The sequence below is a fragment of the Leuresthes tenuis genome, unplaced genomic scaffold (assembly GCF_036924035.1).
Source record: "Leuresthes tenuis unplaced genomic scaffold, fLeuTen1.0.hap1 SCAF_19, whole genome shotgun sequence".
Lineage (NCBI taxonomy): Eukaryota > Metazoa > Chordata > Actinopteri > Atheriniformes > Atherinopsidae > Leuresthes > Leuresthes tenuis.
Window position 1 is genome coordinate 8088030 of NW_027325373.1, and position 20792 is coordinate 8108821.

A 20792-nucleotide genomic window follows, 5' to 3' on the forward strand; every position below is an offset into this window, starting at 1 on the left:
TGATACTTGAAGTCATAGAATAAAACGGAATCTTACAAACTTTAGCAAAAAACTCTTGTTGAACTGTACCTCATTAGTGAAACTACTAAATATGACTCACTTGAAAATATATTTTTCACAAGTTAAAATCAACACTTGCTGATGCCAATTCAGTCCAAAGGACCTAATGTTCCAATAAAAATTGGCTGCTAAAATGTGTTTTACTTTCTATTACTATTTCAAACACGGGAAGGAAGATACAAACAGAAGAGAAGTGCTGTGGAGGCTGTAGCCTCACAAGTTAGAGACTTAATCAGCATTGGCTCCAGTAGCATTTTGTTTTTGCTCTGCGGCAAAGATGCTGAAAATAGAACACATTCTGAACACAATGTTTTTGTTTTCTGCCAGGAAGCATGCATGTACCTGTTAAAGCACTATGACTGGTGGTTGGACCCTCCATTGCAGGACCTCGAGTACAAATGGCTGCCTGTGTCTCGGCCCGCTAAACCCCCCACCCTGTCCTTCACCCGACTGGATCAGACCAGATCTGACACAAGGAACCCCAGGGATGCACAGCATGTTTGACTATATACCTGCTGAACAATAAAAACTGTATTCATTAGTCAAATACACGTCTAGAATGTGCAGAGAATGTCTTAGGATATGAAGAGGGAAACCGGCAAACTATGAGGCTTTCCCCTGCTGTTTATAACTCTGTAATCACCCTGGGGAAAGCCAAGGAGGGTGCTGCTTTCACTCTGTGTCTTACTCTGTCAGATATTCTGCAGCATTTCTTGAATGCCCTGCAAAAGAAGGCATGATATGAGTCATTCTTCCAGTGTTGAATCTGATTTTTTAATGAGTACTTTGATATATATATATATGAGTGTGTGTATGTGTAGGAAATCCCCAGATCTACAACAAAAAATCCTTAGATTATTTATTTTAAATACAATAATCTATCACACATTGAATATCAGAAATAGTGCTTCTTTTGTGATAAACGCTCCCTTTTTCCCTTTGTATGATGGTGTATCTCAAAATAGAAACTCACTGCAGTATCAGTATTCATACAGGGAAGCACACGTCACGTGCACACGTGATAACATAGGTAAACCCTCAGATTCCATCACTGACTGCAAACCTGTGTCCCATCCCCCCCTCCACCACCTAGCAACCATTACTGCTTAGCAACAGTTCGTCATACCAACTCTGACTTGCTTCCTTTTAGTATGCAAGTCTCACATGCACGCATGCACACAGTAACCTGGTTATTTTTGAAAGCATTCAGTTGGCACACCCTCTGAATCCCCTGTAATTGATGCCAACCGGCCTTTAAGAAAGCACTGCTGAATGTTAGTAACCAGAATGGTTTAAATCACAAATGTGACTTATTCTGTGACAGCTGCATTGAAAAGCTTTACTTCGAATGTCATATTTATTATTGTGCACTTGAAGAACACATGTTTTATCCACAAGATGCATATGTATATGCATCTTGCGGATGTATTTTTTTTCTTTTATTTCTGTTTGAATTCCATCGTTGTTTATGTGCAGTAACTGTAAAATGTCACTGTCTTTATTTTTTGTGTATCGTGTCCAACATGATTTACCCTTGAGTCACTTGTGTAATTATATCAAAGTCCTATGTTTTAAGCAAAACAAAAGTAAACACTTGGAAACACAGTAGGTTCTTATGTCTTCTCTTGTCAAACAGGTTAATTAGTGAAGTGCTGAAAGCAGCAACAGAGAAGTTTTGAACCTTGACACAATTTACTTCCAGATTGTTCCAAAAGTACACTAACGTTTGCTATGCACATTCTCTCACCTGAAACTGCCCTGGGGCACCCATAGGCTAAGATACTGCACTTCACTGCATTGTTTGGATTGCTGCTAGGCACGATATTGTTTTACTTACAAGCCAGCAACTAGATAAAAACACTCTTTTGCCATAACTAATGAAAGTTTTTTTTTTTTTTTAAAGATAACAGATAAAATTAGGTTAAAAAACAAAACCAAAGGAAGTTTGACTAAATAAAAATATTATTCAAAAATCTCTGTGGCAGATGCAGCTAATAGATGAAAGGCAACACTATGAGAGGAAGTTAGGAAGACGTGATGAAAAGTACAAGCAAGATGAGGGCAAGGATAGACTTTTACTGCAGGAGACATCTCAGGCATACAGGATGACAAATGTTTCTGTCATCTTCAAAATGTCTATATGTATCTTACAATGCATAGCTCTGATACACATACAATCAATCAATACATATTGATTGATGCACCCTTCAAAAATGTAAATCAGAAAAAGTAAACTGTATTACAGATAAACAAGGAAATTATTTTGTCTTTGTGTGAGCACGTTTGTTCACATTTATAGTATACAAATATGTAGTCTTATTCTTTGTAAGCCATGTAAAATCGCTCTACTTTGTTTTTTGTCATATTTGGTGGCGAAAACTACAAATTGGAACTTCCCCACTCCCGACTATCTGTGTGGTCAGATCATAACATTTCCGTTGGTGGGGTGGCTGCACTTTATACGTCACATGACGCGCCACAGCAGTGCATCAGCGATATGTTCTGGCCTTGAGTTTCCCATTAAACATCTGAATAACATTGGTAACTTTAGTTTTAGGTGAAAGGATGCAACTGAATAACACTCAGCAACAGCAAAATGTCCTACACAGCAGAACACATCAAAACAAATGAATTACAATTTCATTCCCACTTCATCCCATTAAGGGTCACTGGGACTTTTCCCAGCTGCCATTGGACAAGAGGCAGGATATAGCTTTTTTTTTTTTTAAACCACCTGTTACTGCACTATTTTCCTGACAGCTCCAGTCCCTTGCCTTAATTGACTTCCTGAATTGCAGCACATTCAACAACAGTCAGCCTCACCTGAAGTATGCAACATATAAAGTGAGCTATTCCGCCTGCACTCTGCATCATCAGCAATGTGCATGTCTTTAAAATATTTTCTTGTCTTGCAGAAGGCTGCTGAACAAATCTACTGTTCTCTCTGATACAATGCTCTTGTCTCTCACAAATGCATTCTACCATCCAACACGCATGCTGCAGCTATGTCTTGCATTAGTGTCAGTTGTCACTGTTTCTCTCTTTCTCTCACGCACACGCTTGAAGACATACATCACACAGGATCTGGCAGAAAATTAGGTTCTTGTGAGCTGGCTGGTATGACTCACTGCACATGTCTGATAGCTGATGCTCCTTTTCTCAACAGATTGCGACAGGCAAAAGTGACTCACGGAGAGTCTTCTTATGCATCAGGACATGTGGCTCTGATTTCTTTGGTGTAGATTTTTTCATGGCATTTAAGTTTTGCTTTTTGAGCTGTTTTTGTCCTTTGGTCTTGTTTAAAAGATGAAAGAGACACTTATGGACTTAACGTTTGAAGATCCATATTCAGTTCAGCTCTACAAATCACATGCCGTAACGCTAGTTGATTCCTAAGGAATTATGTAAGATCAAGATAATTCTTTACTTTCCTTTGAAACTTTTTGATGTTTTATATGAAACAAAAAACAAAAGACGTCGCAATGACGCAACCAACAACTTCCAGCCACTTATTGGACAGATTTGCATTTATAGTGCATTCCAGTCCTCCTCGTGGTCTACCTCTTCATATATTTAAACAAAATGTATGATAAAGATGCCTGTGTGTCCTCAAACAATGACTGTCTGAATGCAATGTTGGATGAATTTCAAGAATGCACAGAACAGCAGTGGAATGTACGTGTAGATATTAACAAACTGCAGCTCATTTAGAAGCAGATTGAAGCTGGAGTATTCATTATGTAGGTGGGATCCTGCAATACAATGCACAGTGTTTGTCATGCACATAACTACTGTGTGGGCGGTTATAACAGAAAAATTCATGAGGCAAAATCACATTCACAGTTTGCCGAGTTAAAGCTAAGGATATATTGTTGCCTGAGGAAAAAGAGAGCTGCAACATGAGCAGCCTTATGAAAGGACTAATCAATAAATACAACAACAAAAAGAAGACTTAATCTAAATATTGCATTTGGGGCCATTTTCTGACCAGCATTCTGAGAAAAGAGAAGACTGTGTCAGTATCTCACACACAGGAGGTAAGACAGTGTATCCAGATGGCAGAACAAAGCCTGAGGTCAGCTTTAATGAGCAAAGCTAATTACCACAATTGTTCTTTCTGTCCACTCACAGTGGACCGTTGGCCTTTAATGGTGTATACAACAGGAAGTAAAGGAAGCAAACCCGTACCCTCTACAACTGCAATGCACACATGTGGGAACATCAGAAAAACATAGCAAATCACATTCAGCTCACTTTGTGACAGAATGCTATCAGACGTTTTAATCGTACACAAAACAGTAGATGAGTATACATATACCTTCATTGAGGGTTTTTTAGATTTTTATATGTTTTGATGTGTATCGGATTCATCTTTAAACTTATTTTCCCTCTCATGAATCAACACATGATCCTCTAATGACCAAGCAAAAATTCCACCTAGCTAATCAGCCAAATTGAGTACTGGCATAAGGACTCCGGTAAGATCGATACCCAACAAGAAAATAGTCAATAAGATCAAGAAAAACTGGAAAAAACACCAATCAGACATTTATGGCAAGACAGAAGCCATTCTTTACTAAATGGAACTTGACAGGCTGAGTTTGCCAAAAGCCATCTGGCTGACTTTTAGACCATGAAACCCAAAATCCTCTGATCAGAAGAAACAAAGACTGAACTATTGCTCCCTCCAGAATGTGCGGAGGGAGCCAGGCAGGGGTTGGTATTCTAGTCGGGTTAAAGGGACACATGGATAGAGGACAATATAAAATAAGCTTGATCAACCCTGGTTTGGGGAAATCTCTGTAAAGTTCTTAATGTGTCAAGATAGATCTCTGGAAACACTGTATCTGCTGTGAAAAATGTAAGACACTCCAAAGAAGGAAGGATCACTAAGAAGACGATGTGAATATTTATAGTTTTAAATCTTAGTAAATCAACAGAAAACTTCAATAACTTGGTTTTAAATTTTTGTTCATGCAGAATTAGGTGCAGACTAATAAGGAATAAAGTTGAATCTATTTAATGTAAGTGTACACCTGTGCACAAGCTGTGTAAGATTAGGATTGGCAGTGGAACACATCTAAACATTCCTGCTGGAATGATAATATTAACTTTAGGGTACATAAAAAGTGCATAAAAACAATGTCTTTAATGCACTTTTTTCATGAAAATTAATTCAGTGTACAAATCCAGCACAGTTGTACAATATATTAGAAAAATAACAATAACAATGAGTTCTTGTAATACATGGAGCTTGTTCTATCAGCATTAGAGTACAATATAATCAGGAAGTGTTATTTTGATACATTATTTCTGTTTGACATTTTACATCTCAGTATAGAATTATTTAATCTTAGACAAGCAGTAGATGACTATAGATGACAATCGAGCAAACTACCCTGCCTCATATATAAAGCTTTCTCCATAGAAACACTTCTCAGTATCGTTTTGATGATTACAAGTGCTTATCTTTCTAACGAGTAAATTCCTGAACAGACTTCAGAGGGCCCATTTCTCTGTTTCTTACTATTGTGTTTGTCTGTGCTCAGACAGGCAGGAAGGGGAGGCCATTAGTCACTAAGGTGCCATCAAGCTCTGTTTAATTGTCTCATTTATCTTCCCACTGTGACTGAACCCTGTGCTGCTGCTCAGATTCATCGGGAAGCCAAATTCATGTCCATGTATTCGTGTACATTCATTCATAGCAACAAGTGGTTCTATATCTCTCTATGTACAAGTAGAACTTGAAACAGTTGATATTATTACCGTAACAAAAATTAAGTTTCTGGTGGCTTGGCTTCACGGAATATGAATTTGGTGCAATTTATTTGAATCCTTTCCTCTCCCTTGCCATTGTATCTGACTGCAACAAAAGTGGTAATTAGAGATGCAAAAATGGTTGTCAGTTGGGATGGTGCTGCATCACAGGTTTAATTCTTATTTTTTTTAAATGTCTGACTAAGTGAGGGTGTGTATTTGTGTGTGTGTGTGTGGCTCAGGCTCTACCAGACCAGTCCGATCTCAAGGCAAAACATGAAAGAGACACAGAACAAAAAAAAAAGATCTTTTCAAGTAGATTGACATGAATTCTGACAAAATACACAGGTAGAGGGCACAAACATACAAGTCTTCCTCACAATGACTATAAACAACCCCAAACAAGCAAATTAAAGATTTAGATTTTGGTAGGAGTGAGAAAAAAAATTCCCCCAACTTAACTCAAACTTAAGCTAGCCTAACTTAATATCATTAAGAAAATAATACAAAAAAACTATTCTATTCTACTATACTTTATAGAACTCAGTTCGTAGAAGTCCTCACTAAATTGGCTGTAACCACAGTTATAAGAGTGTCTCTGACTATTCCTCATTTGCTGCGGAGATGAACCAAGAAGTTGCCGAGCAATAAAAAGAATGTCATTTTCACATAAAACAAACTATAGTAAGCACCTTAGCTCCTTAATTGTCACCAATAGGAGATCGGCCCAGAGCAGTTCTGATCTAATTAAACGAATTAAAATCAAATTCTGCCTTTTTTTTTCTACACATATTCAAAAGTGTCCTCAGTATAAATGGCTCTAACAAAACTAACACACAAGCACCAACATTGCACTGGGCCTTGTTCATAAATCTGGGAAATGCAGCGAACAAATCAGAACATTTTTGCAGCTGGGATGCCGGGAAAAAAATTTCATTTACGAAGTCAAGATCATCCGGTCCTCAGGGAAGATAAAAAGGGTCAAAATGGCCTCGCAAGCAAAAATACATTTTCCTTGGAGACATCTCTGAAACAAGTGGATTATCCCTTGCTCCTTGCAGCATGAAAGAACTTCTGCCCAATAATGTTCATGTTGGATAGCATGCAGGCTGTAGTTGGGCCGCACTACTTGGGCAATTTGATCATACAAGGAAATCTAGGAACTATGATGTGCGATAGTGGCTAAAAAAAGTCATGCGAGCGATGGTTCAAGACTACTACAGAAATGAATTTAACAAAGTATTATGTGATTATGCTAAATGTTATACAACATGCTAACCAAAGCTTTTTCACACTAAAGCCTGGCAGGGTTGAAGGAAATTTTATCGGCTTAAGTGATATTTATAATGTAGATACCACTTGGGGCCTTCACAAGTGAAGCCATTCCTTTGTTACACCACAGTTCGCTGTAGTGGCTGGTGGGTGTGAGGTGCCAGTTTACGTAAACACTGTAGTTCTGCTTTGGTAACTTCAGTTGTTAATGATGTTGGTACACCAATTTGAATTTGCTTAAGAACTGAGCAAAGCAGAAATAAATCAACATTTTCAGTTTTCATCAGCAAAGATGAATGATCAAAACAATCATCAAGTAAGAAAAATAAACAGAAATTGGGTCGCACAATTATAAAAGACCCTTTATTGTCAGATCTCAGAACAGCTCAACTGAAACACACTAACAGAGTGGCATACAGTGGAGTTCACAAAGGCACACGGCAGATATTAAATATTTGGGTCACCTTCTCGCTGTGGACTAAGTTATGAACAATGTTAAATTGTGCAACTTACATTTTCAGGGTGATTATAAAATGGCTGCAGAGGATTTATCCGAGATGTGGGACAACACCAGAGACGAAGCAAAGACTTGGCCCGGCAGTCGCAGCATTGTATCTGTTAATCCAAGCTGTCTCTGTTTTTTGGTTTTGCCATCGATCCAGAACTCTCTGTCACTGCAACTCTGAACACTGACCATGGTTATTCCTGAAACTTCAGTTCACTAAGTAGTTGTGCAGTCCTTAAAACTCCAGTGTGGTGTTCGCTCTTTAGAAAAATTAATCCACAGTGTGTAACTCCAACCGTGGTACGAGATGGTTTACTTGCGCCTTCAATTCATCGAGCGTAAATCGGATTCTCTGAGCTTCCCACACTGGCTCACCAACAACCAGAGTGTTGTAAATGCCAGAATATGGAACAGCACACCTTTCCTTAATATGCTGCTCGAGAACTGGCCCTTTAATTCTTTTAGTTTGTTGTACATCACACCATAAATATTGCTCTGCATTTATTCTTTTGGTAAGTACTTCTGATAATAGTTAATGATACTTTTGATGAGATGAAACATGGATAAGGGGACTGCAGGGTCTTCATAGAGCTATCTACAATCAGGCTTGTGCTCCTTTTCAATCATTGCGTTCTTCTCTGAACATATTTTGAATATTGATAACAAAAAGGTTCTCACAAAGCTTGTATCATTTATTCAGAACATATTACATTACATACACCTGCTAAAAATAGGTTAATTCTGTTATAATAATGAAATGCAACCGTCATATTTGGTCCTCTTAAATGTCTGTGCATAGACTATATCCTGACCTGAGCTGTTTCTATTGCGGAAATAGCTCCAACTATTCCAGGACTAGCTGTCATCCTCTTGTGACTCTTGTTGTAATTTCAAAACTCAACAAAAGTGTTGTTCCATAATGTTACAGCTGTGGTTTGAGAGGGAAAGTGGGCAGTATGGAGAGGAGACAGAGGAATCAGGTGAGTGATTTCGGCGCACAATTGTGTAATAAGCATCCCACTCAAAGCTCACCCCTCCATCTCACATTAACTCACTCACTTTGTCTTGTAAACCCTGTCAACCACCCAAACTCCCCCTCTGTCTCCCATATCACTTCATTCATCTCATCGCTCACCCCTCCCTTTGGGACAACAGTCATTAATGTAAACATCACGGAACAGCACTTGACCTGTTTTTAGCTGCCGGGGTAATGGCTCTGTCTCTGGTAATGTTCGCTTGGGAGGAAGAGGGGGGGACACAACGGAACAAATAAAAACACATCAGTGAACTGCATGATTGCTTGAGGTGACATGCTGTCTCCGCACTACGTTCATGGACACCATAATCGTGCTCACTAAGCACCAAATGCAAAATAGACTAAAAGCATTATTCTCCTCTATAGGAACGCAGTGTTTCAAACAAAAATCATGACAGAGGTTTGCATTTAAATAGTTTGATGTTAAAAGTGGAAAACTGTTTAACTGAAATGATTCAATGTGGGTTTGTCACACTACAATCTGTGTATTATACTAAAAAGAAAGAGCTGCAGGAACATCTTAAAAAAATAAGTTGTGTAAGAATGGCACCTTAGAAAGGTGGAGTCGCAGAGGTTCAACAACCCATTTTCCATTTTATCCTGTTTAGGGTCAAGGGGGTCTGAAGCCTATCCCAGCAACTTTCACACGAGAGCCAGGGTGTTCCCTGGACTGGTTTCCACTCCATCACAGGGTCAACAGCTATGCACACTCACTCTTTTACCACACTCAATTACTCCAACACGCATGTTTTTAGACCATGGGGTAAGCCGGAGTACCAGGAGAGAACCTATACATGCACAGGGAGATCATGAAACTCCACTCAGAAAGGCCACAACCAAGATTCGAACTGGGAACCTTGCAGCCCTAGAATAGTGTTCCTCAAGGTAAAAGTGCAAAGACTTGCAATATAACATTATCTACAGATCATGATATCATCAAAAGATTAAGTGAAATTGGACATCTCTGTGTGCAAAAGGTACAATATCAATATAGGACGCCCTTGATCTTTGGGCATGACTGTTGTCAATGCAATGCATGTCATTGAAATCCCTGCATGGGCTCAGAAACACTTCTAGGTCTCACTATTTACAGATGCAATTTACCATGCCATCCACCAATTAAAGCAAAAAAGAAACCATGTGTTAACATAATCCAAAAACAGCACTTCACTATTCTGTGATCAAACAAAGTGAAATTTTCAATTCTTTTTAGAAATCATGGAGGCTCAAGAAGAGAGGAACCATTTGGCTTGTTATAAATGCTCATTGCAAAAGCATGCATCTCTAATAGTGTGGAGTGTACAGTACATTGGTGTCTGCGGAACTGGTATCTTGCACATCTGGAATGCAGACAGGTACATACAGGTATTAGAGCAACACATGCTAAACCACATACGGCAAGACCCAGGACTGTTGAGCAGCTATCAGGTAAGAATGGGACACAAGCCCTCTCCTAAAGGTCCAGCAGCTGGTCCCCTCAGTCTCCAGTTATTTATAGTTCATTATTAAGAGAAGATGCTACACAGTCGTAAACATTTGTTGGCTACTTTTGTTTTCAGTCACAGTTTGTCATTTTTTACTTTTTGCACTTGTCTCTTGTTAGGCTTTGGAGGGCCTTTTTGTTAAAGGTATAGTATACGCTCTGTTTCTTGTCCAGAAAGAGAACAGTTTAAAGAGATCAGCAAAACTTTGCATTTTCATTTATTCATTCTTCAGCCATATTTAACCAGTTTCTACTAGATGTAAACCAGCTGTGTTTTAAGTTTCACTTAAAGTAGGAAAACAAAAATTTTCTGGACTTCTCTTATAGGTTTTGAGCAGTAGATCTGTTTTTCTTTAGATTAATATATTCTTTTTCATCCAGTGTCTGCATCTTATACCAATACTGATAAAGTATGGCAAACTGAGCAGAGCTAAATATGTGTCCATTCCCATGAACAAAGTGATAGGCCACCAAGTAGGCTACTTTTCTCTACACTGTGTCTGTCGCTGGCTGTGTATCCTATAAGGCAGAATGACGTGTTTGTAATGGCATTGCATCTTTAATTTTTGTCAGTTCTTATGACCCATTTCCCTGAACATAACCTGCTCCAGAGCCAGCCAGGTTAGGTTTACAGCATAAGTTGCCATGGTGATCAACTCAGTAAAAAGTGAACCCTTACAAACCCTCACCAACCTCAAACCCTACTTTGTGGTTTAGGCCCGAGAGGGCCATCCAGACGCATCCCATACTTACCCTCAATCTCTGTTGTCTGGTGTCACAAAGCACTGTGAAAAGCTTGTTCATCGTCAGCTGCTAGGAAGGCTGCCTGAAAAACATGCTTGAATATGGAGACAACAATAGCAGACCTGTTTCTTTCCCAGCTTACGTTGTACTCATGCAACTCGAATTAAAAGGTCAGGACCTTTCTCTAACACTCACCCTTTCACTACTTACAATAATTTCAAATAAGTAAACAAGAAGACAATCCAGCAGAGTATCGCAGGCAAATCAAGTTTGTTCCTTGAAATCATAACATTTTTAACATAATGTTGTATAATACAATTCAGGTGCTTGTTTTTTGAGGATACTTATGTAAATTTCTGAGTATGATGCAGTCTTTGTTTTTATACTTTTGCTGATTTAGGAAAAGCATGCAATAAGCATAGCTAATGACCTACCTGAAAGAAAAATATTCATCATAGACTGGAAAACTTAACAGAGGCTAACAGTAGGGATGAATTAACAGCAGCATAATAGGACTTCAGTAGAAACCCGTTTATGGAAGCACATCAAGATGACAAGTATATGTTTGCTAGTGTACACACTCGACTGTAATAAGCTGCAGGAAATTTTAGTTTGCTGCACAGAGTAATATTGAAAAAGTGGATCATTACAGGAGGTGGAGACAGACTATAAAATACTGTTTTCAAGTCATTGTTGATTTTTAAGGTTTTAGCTTACAATATTGTGCTTAGGAGCCTCTAATCTGAACACATGGGTTTGAATGTAAAGTTAGCAGTTTATTAAGTCAGAGCACAATTAGATATATTGTAATAATACATAGTGATTTGCTGTAAAGGTTGTAAAAGTGAATACAACCACAGCATACAATCACAACCACGCAGAAAAAGCCCCTTTTCCTAAAGACGAGTCAGTCCTCCCATTTGTAAGTTTAACCTTATTTTAATGCATTTCAATGAAAATGTATCCAAAAAGGAGCATGGGGGGGTTATGCCTATGCAAAGGTATAGAAGAAAACACGAGTTAGAACATTGAGATTTACAGTGAAAGTCAGCTGTCTGCTAAAGCACAGAAGTGCAAGAAAAGAAAGAAAACATGTATTTTTAGACATTGAAAGAAGGACTCTGTGTTTGGCTCCGACTCAGGGACTGAGTAGGAGTTAGACTGTGAGTGCCAACAAACTTTTCTTGAGTCTTTCTCCTGGGGTTTGGATGGTTTTGAGAGGTGAAGACATAACACAGTAAACTGCCCAGAATAGTATTGTCCTGAACATGACAAACAACATGACCTTCAAGAGCAATGTAGATGGGAAATGCGATATTCCCCACACTTGACATCAAATGAGACATATAGCCCAAAATATTATCAACTGTTTCCTGGCAACCATGAGTTTATCATTTTTCAACCAATATGTGACGGGCTTGAGGCATGGGAAACATTTTTTGGAGGAAGCATTTCCCATGTGAACGAAAGAGCCACTGATTAGTGGCACATATCTGAAACAGAGAACCATGTCATTTTTGAGAAATTAAGTTGGTGTCCATAACTATGTCTGCTCTCAAAATGATTAAACATCCTGTATCTAAGAGCTCATCCCCCCTCTGAGTATTCTCCAAAGTTGGGGGAAATATGTCAGCTATATGGACACATCCTAAAGTAAAGGGCATGAGGAGATTAGCTTCTAGCAAAAACAGACAATTAGCATCCATGACAAAGTCAAAGTTGACAAAGTCAAAGTGGATCATAATATGCTTTAAAGCCCTAAGATATCATGTCAAATCAGCCACAACCCAATAAGATTAGCTAAGAGGTCCAGTAAATGTGGCTTGACCCCTCACTTCTGAAATGTAATGTCACATAGTGATCTGGCTTGATATTTCTATTGCTGAAAAAAAAGGTCAGAGTACAACTAGCTTAAAATAGAATGGAACTTTGTGATGTTGCTGTAACCTGTGACCACAGAGAGAATGAAAAAGTACTCTTTCACAAAAGTCTAGTTGAAAAATGCTTCCACACAAGAACGCTGACCGTGAAAACCTGCAAATTAAAAGCTATTGCTCAAATCTGGATTCGTCACAGTAGTAAATCACTGGTGTTACCAATAGTAGGCACAAGACCATGGACATGAAGCGCAACAAAAAAAATTAAAAACATTAGGCAATGATTTGCAAATCTAAGAAACCAATGTTTTTTTTCACAAGGTATCATCCTGAATTTGATAGGGTCCTTGTGAATTGGGTTGTGTCTTTGAAGGGCCTTGAGATGACATTTGCTGTAATTTGGTGCTATGTAAAAAATATTGAATTGAGCTAAATGGAATCATGTCTTAAAATAGTTAGGAAAGGCACATGTTTACCTCTGTGTACTATGCACTGTTTTTCACAACAGTCTGGAAACATCTTGGACCAGAGGAGACCTGTTGCTGGATCTTTGGGAGAGGAATGTCATTCTGATATTGTCTAAAATAGGATTTTGGCTGCTCAGTAATCCTTGGTCTTCTTTTGCCATATTTTGTTCCATGATGCACTTAATGTTTTTATTTGGTGAAAGGGCTGGACTGCAGGCAGCCGGGCTCCTCTACTTCAGTGCCATGCTGTTCTAGTAGATGCAGTATGTGATCTAGCATAGTCTTGCTTCAAATTTGTCTATAGTCCAACACGACAGGAAGAAGAAGAGTGGCACTAAAAAGCACTAAAAAGTGGAAAACTCCAGCTTCATGTTAGTTATGGTGTAGAACAGATGGCTATTGTGTGAAAAATGCAGCAAAGACTGGAGTCTTGGCAAGGTACCATTAGAGCGAAGGATGGCCCAAGGACAAGCTGAACAGCAAGGGTTTGTTTTAAGCTTACCATGGACCACTGCTCTCTTGATATTTCCTATTCCCCCAGATGCTGGCATCAAAGGACTTTTTGGACAGAAGGCCTGCACATCTACAGTAAATGTCCAGTAAATAATGCCGCAGGCCAGTTTTTGTATTATTTGGACACTGTAGCCGTGTCGGGGGGGGTATATTTTACATAGGTCCTATACAAAAGCTAAGATAAATGGCACTGATTTATTACTCAGATTACATACATGGATAACATGAACAAATTTGAATTTTACTTAACATCTTTTTCAGCTTTTTAAAGGCATTCTTTCAATGTTCATAGGACATGTACATGGACATGAATGTGACTCTGACTGTTTATGACCTCTCTATAAACAGTTTTTTCATGCAATGATTCAAGGTGTAGGTGAAGATGCCTTACACTGCTGTGGGCTCTACCAAGGCGGTGTGTGCTGAAACATTGATTCACAGATTTAAAAATAAAACGCTTGCATCAGAGTCATGTGTGCGCAGCTCTCGCCTCCATCCTCTTGATATTTTTATAATTTCATGGACACAGATTGGTAAACTTAGAACAGAAAGTCCAATTCCCAAACCTTCTTTGTATCATCTTAAGGTGAGCTGGCCAAGATTTGATGTAAAATATAAATAGTTAATTGACTATACTACATTTTAGTTTGTTTAGAAGCAGGGAGATGGCAGAAACTGTGATTATGCAGGAGGAAATGTTGAATAGAAACAATGCATGACATACACAAATGAAAGTTTGTGACTAATAAACCTAATTATTACTCATCTGCTGCATATTTCACAGCTGAGCAGACGTTAAAAGCAGGAAGCAAGAATTTCCCAATGGCAGATTGTGATAACACTTTGAGCCCTGTGTTTCAGTTTGTGCTTTCAATGGCCAAAAAGGACAGAGAGGGGGTGTGTTTCAACAGTGTGTTGTGTAACTCTAGCCATGTTAGCTGTCAAGCAATTGGGCAATTGACTCACTGCCTCAAACACACACACAACGAGAGGAAATTCAATCACTTAAATGTGACCATGTCAAATTAACACAGACACTACACTTCCTCTCACTCCTCACATTGTACTTTCGATTATGGTCCTCATCCTTCAATGTTGATTTCTTGGAGGGCAAAACAACTATAAAACAAGTTCAGTATAGTTTGTGTACGTATGCTTGAATAAACTTGTGTGCCTCCATATGTGTTTGTGTTTTTGTACATGTTGTCCCCATTCTGTATTTTACCTTCTTATTGCCTTAGTAACAACACCGTCTGACACTGTCGTGGTCTCTCAAACGAAAACAAGATAGAACGATGACATCAGCACGTGTGTCAAGTCAGATGCATCTCTGCCACATAAGAAAGAGAGAGTGGTGCCGGGTTGTGTGTGCTTGTTTCACTATCTGGGTGAATGTTTGTAACAAAATATACAAGCAATCATGAGATATATTAACAAACTGCAGGACAAAGGAAAACCCATAGCTTCTGAGAGTGTGTATTTGTGTGCAGACATGGCAACGCCAGTCTGTTTCCCGTTTTTGATCCTGGTGTCTGTCTGCTGACCCTGCCACATGTCATAGAATCTCACACACACACAAGTTGTACTTAGGTCCTGGCAGCATTTGACCTGCCTAAAGCCTTCCTGACAGTTTTCATTCTCTCACCTGTTCATTCACAAACATGTTAAGCGTATCAGAGAAAATAAGTTGGAAATAATTTTCCAAAACCCGGAAAACATTAGATATATAGTTCAAGATAATCAAGTAAATAGTTACCACCAAAGAGCTTTTTTTGTTGTGTGCAGATACTCTCCAGAGGGATCAATCATATTTTTGACATAACAGCTCATTATGTTGAATTTTTTATGTTATCATACTTTATTGTGTTGTGTCTACCAGCATACAAATCCTATCCATAATTACATGTTCTACTTAAAATAAGGAATTATAATCTTTTGTGGGTTTTCTTTTTCTTTTATAAAAGCTAACATAAAAACTTGACAGTATTCAGGAGTCCAAAGGGTGTCATAGCAGCATAGAAAGTAGCAAAACTTTGTTCAAAGTTAAATTCAATCAAATTGTATTGTATACTTTGCATAAGACTACAAACTACAGTTTATTCCACTATTTTCAGCAAACTGTGCCTCATTAGCAACCGTGCTAACAAGCCTTAAAGTTAACAAGTTAGCTATTCAACAGATTTCTCCTTTTATCTCTAACACAATAACAGTGCAATGACAAATAGGAGTAAATGTCACTGCAAAAAGACAACATGATTTTGGATGTGTTAGCAGCAAGTAGTTTAGCAGCCAGTCACGCTTGTTGTCACAACATCACTACATACCTACATACCATTACACACATACCTATTACAGTAGACAGGAATATGAGCATGGGAGATAATGCATAAGGCATTGCTATGAACATTGTCAAAAGGAAGAAAAAAGCCCAAATATGAATAGATATCAGTTGAAATTAAGTAGATGGTAATTATACCTAGCAAAACACAGAAGGTGCAGGCAACTGCCTCGATAGATAAGTCGGCTGATTATTTTAGATCAGAACTAATGTTTAAACAGTAACACAAACACAATAACCAATGAAGGTAGTGGTACTCCAGACACTCCCATTATCTACAAGGAATAACTATTTTTGTCAAAGGTGTAGAATTATAAAATAGCTTGAAGTAAAGCAGGGTTAAGTACTGTACATTATGGTTAAGCTTTAGCAGCAAGTGAGGCAACACTCTGCTGAGCACTGTTCCGTGTCTCACTCGTGTCTGTAAACCCCTCAGCACCACCCGGTGATATATTATCCGGCTAGAAGTGGGAACCCATGCCTATGATGCAGGACAATATTTATAACAGGAGCGAGCACCTTAAACAAAAAGAAGTTGCTGTCCTAATCTTTATTTTCTATGTTTTTGATGAACTAAAACTTTCTGTTCTCAACAAAATGCAGGCTGAAAACCATGCCCTGGGTTTACAGCGGTTGCAGTATGATATGTATAACTTTGAATATGACATGACCATTTCATCCTGAGCTGCTTTGACTATTCAAAACAGGCAGTGAGATTTGAATGGAGAGGTATCTCATTTAACATTGTGAGTGAGAGAAAGACAGAGGCTGAAGGTAGAAACAAGTTGATTTATATTGAGTTTTTTTTTCTTTAGGTTTATTTTCCATAGTTAGCCAAGTTAACCAATTTCCAAGAGGACATGCTGAGCTTGTCACGTTTTCCCCACTCTAGAGTTCACTTTATTGAAGGAATGATTACAATATTCTGAAAAACATTTATTTGCGTTCTAGCTTTCTAGCCATTCTTCAAGTACAACTTTATAAGTTAATGAAGGTTAAACTTTAATTTTTGTAGCACTCTCCATCACTGCCTTTATCTGATTGTAGTTCAGAGTCCTGCTTTATTTTGTTTTTGGATTCCTCATGATTTGAAGTCACTACAACTTTAGCCTCTTATTAGACCACTGCGTAAATCTGTTCTTCGTTGATTTTCTTAGTCAAACGGAGACTAAACATGAAAAATAAGCAAATGATTCCCATAAACTGAAGCTCTTTCGTAGCAGTGTTATTTTGCTCAGGGCTACTTAGGAAGTAAGCAACACAGTGGACAAGTAAGAATACTGGCAAGGCATTAAGGCATGTGTGTGCGCTGACAGTGTGTTTGCGTCCTTAGGCTCAATGGGCTAGCATGTGAGGACTAGACAAATAAGGATTCAGAGCGTTTGTGTGTGCATGAGTGTGTGTTCACCAAGTTGAAATTAGCATAAGTACTTGGTGAGTTAGACAAATTACTCATTAACCCACACAGTCTCCACAAACAACAGTGGATAAACACAACATCGACTAAAAAAACGAGTTGAAAGAGTTTCACCCTCAGCTCTAACATAAAGGCTCCGGGGATCATTCGCTGTCTTTGATTGATAAGTAAATTAAAACAAAAAGGTTGCACTAATTAAAATAACCATTAATACTAGACATGACCTTGCAAAATGATCATACCAGCTATGACCTTCTATACCTGCTTTTATTTACCAGAGATGCAGAAAGTTGAATTAAAGGTTTCACCATCCCTGTGGAAAGGTGAAACTGGGAAAAATTCAACTCTGCACTGGATAAGCATCAACATGTCTCTGAGAGAAAATATAGATCAGATCCAAACCGAGTAACAACCCCCACCACACCACTCCTCACCCACTTCCGCTGCTTAACTCAGCTGACTTCTCTCCATTGCCCTCATTCTTTCTCAACCTTTTTTTTTTCCCCTTTAGAGTGGTTCATTTTTTCTCTCATGTGTCCTTAAAGGATCCCTGCCTCTGTATTTTTCTTCATTGTCTGTTTATACATTCACTGACACACACACACACACCCCGTCTGTCCCCCTTTCGGTCAGTACACACAAAGACATGGCAAATGACACAAACTCATTCATAAAAACATAGCAGCACTCAGTCAAGGCTTTACCCGCTGGATTATAAGATTAGAGAGAGGGACAGATTGAGTGTGTATACACATACAACACACAGAACTATGAGTCTGTGCGCGTGAGTTGTTGTTTTATGGTACGCTAATGCTTAAATAATTTTGCTTTGAGTACTTTGCAACTGGTGAAAAATGAAATCTGCTTACATATAAGCACAGTAGAAAACCCAACAACTATATTGATTTGTCTTTGTTTGTTGCCTGGTGAATATAGGTTATGATTGATAACATGACTTTAAGATTTAGTGGAGCTCATAGAGTACTAGTGTAGACACACCTCATTCAAAACTAATGTGTATTCAAGGTTTACACTGGTACGGTTTTGTCTTTGTAAAACCACAAATCCGCAGCTTTTGGCAGAACCAGGCTAAATGTTTCACCTGCTTCCAATCAGATCATTAAATGACCACTAGTGCTTGTCATAGCAAGTTTGGCAGTTGGCCATTATCACTTGCAAGTACCGAACATACACATTTGTGACAGAGTAGCCACTAGTGGGTTTGCTGCACTTTCACCCAGGACGCGAGGGTTCAAACCCCATATGTTGCCCACAGACTGTGTGTAAAGGATGATTGTAGCCAGTGGGACTGAGATGCAAAGCCAGCAAGGAAGTACAATACCACTGAGGCTGACTCCACTATGTGACCATCTCAAAAGTTTCCCATTCACAAAGCATCAACATCTCTCGTAAAAAAAAACAAGTTAATTTGGTGTTATTAGCTAGATTCAGTCCTTGTGATCAACGTGCTGAAAGCTGTATCGAAAACAATACTTTCAAAGTTAGATCTTTAAGGTATGTATTTTAATCAAAACAGATTTCAGTTTCGTCTCTCCAGCTCCACCCTCTTGCCCAAATATGGTCACTTCTGATCAAGATGGTGATGCAAGATGCTTTACATCAAGCTCAAAGGGAAAAATAAGTATCTCATAAATCAGTGGGTGGCATTATGATGTGCCCATACAGTCTATGGAGGAACTGTTGCTTCCCCACATGGGATGGTTGTTTGACATTTTGAGTTGACATTCGAGTTCAGAAGAAATGTTTTTCTTAAATTTTTCTTTTTTACATTATACTTGTCGTATGATGACTCTAGTGGAGCATTTACATGCACTTATTCACACAAAGGTAGAAGGCAACTTGTGTAAGCTGAATGGTAATGATCAGAGTGCATAATGCACATCCTCTGGAGTGCAGTGTGGCCAGTCTGACACATAAATATGGAGGTGATAACAACTGATAGCTGATTACAACTGGTACATGTGCAGTAGTAACGTTGGATATGAGTTATGCCATTTAATTCTCTCAAAAAAGTAAATACAGATACTTCTTCACATTTCAAGCAGTTCTTTTTAGTATATTGCTCACTGGACATTGACTCAAAGTGCTGCTCTGGCCTTCTGGAGCAATTTGTGTTCCCTGTCTTGCTCAAGGACACTTGACTTGGACATGCAGACATGAGGAGTCAGCCTGTGATGGACGATCACTTCTGCCTACTGAGGCACAGCTGTAAATATTTTCAAGCTGTTGTCACCTTCTACTGTCATCCTGGCATGTTTCATATTTTTGTTTAGCTTGCCTCCATATATTGTATAGTCCTCTGTGTTTTTAAAGACATGATCCTATTTCAAAAGGATGTCTTGTATTGTCCATATTAAAGATAAATACACAGTGTAAAGGATGCAGAATAATCTTTTGGCTTTCTACTGCATTTACAACCATGTCATGTTACGTACTGAGAAATGAAAGTGGAGCAAATAAAGGGAGGAGGAAGATAGATGTGTACCCCCTCCTCTCCCTCGTCCACTGTATTGACGGATGACGGCATACAGCCGAGGGATGTGATGTGAGAGGATGAATGGATGGACACAAGAGAGCAGCGGAGGGGATGGATGACATCAGCGCAGAGTAGCTCTCCAGCCAATCTCCTCACAGCTCTCTGCCTGCTGTCTCCTCCTTCCCACACCTCTCCCTTGTTGCTACGGCAGCAACAACATCCCGCCTATTGGAGGCATTGTTTTGGGGTTGATAGTAATGTGGCGTGGTGCATGTTAATATGGGACACCAGAAGCTGCACAGCACAAGTGATCCTCTCCTTTTTTTCCCCTTGTCTCGGTCTCTTACTCCTTTTTATCTTCCACCCCCTCTTCCTGCCTTCTTCTGCCCGTTGCCATCTTGGCCTCCATCTAGCATCTTACTGTGTCTCGCCTTTCTGTGGCAACATTCGCAGTCCTTTCATTCATGACCTAAGTTTGCTACAGAGCTTATGCCAGCCTATGGCATCTGCACGCTGTAAAGTCATAACGTATCAATTCAGATTTCTCAGCATTCTTTTTTGCCCATGTATATTTAAAAAAATCTGACATGGAGGACGGATTACAAATAAATTAAAAATCCTGATTGAGTCAGTCTATGTTAGAGAGCTGCCACCATCATCAAAACAACAAATGAGAGAATATCTTTTGGTAAAATTATGCTCATCCCTTCAATAGTGTTCTAGAGATTTGGAGAATCAATGTCAAGGGGTACTGAAGTCACTCTGTTCTCATTATAGCAATAGTAACTGTACAGTCTGAGATGATCTCTAATTTTGTTCATAAAGA

General features: G+C 38.9%; 1 protein-coding gene across 2 annotated transcripts in view; it reads left to right on the forward strand.

Annotated features, from left to right (window-relative positions):
• Positions 1–20792, forward strand: part of LOC140277444 (cytochrome P450 26B1-like) — a 452169-nt gene that overhangs the window by 18371 nt on the left and 413006 nt on the right. Inside the window, exon 11 of one of the 2 annotated variants that reach the window (XM_072372471.1) lies at positions 388–1762. The exons of the other annotated variant lie outside the window; for it this stretch is intronic. Coding sequence (XP_072228572.1) covers positions 388–564 — 177 coding nt within the window. The 3' untranslated portion in view covers positions 565–1762. Of the gene's footprint in view, positions 1–387; positions 1763–20792 lie in introns of those variants that run through there. 2 annotated transcript variants of the gene reach the window in all.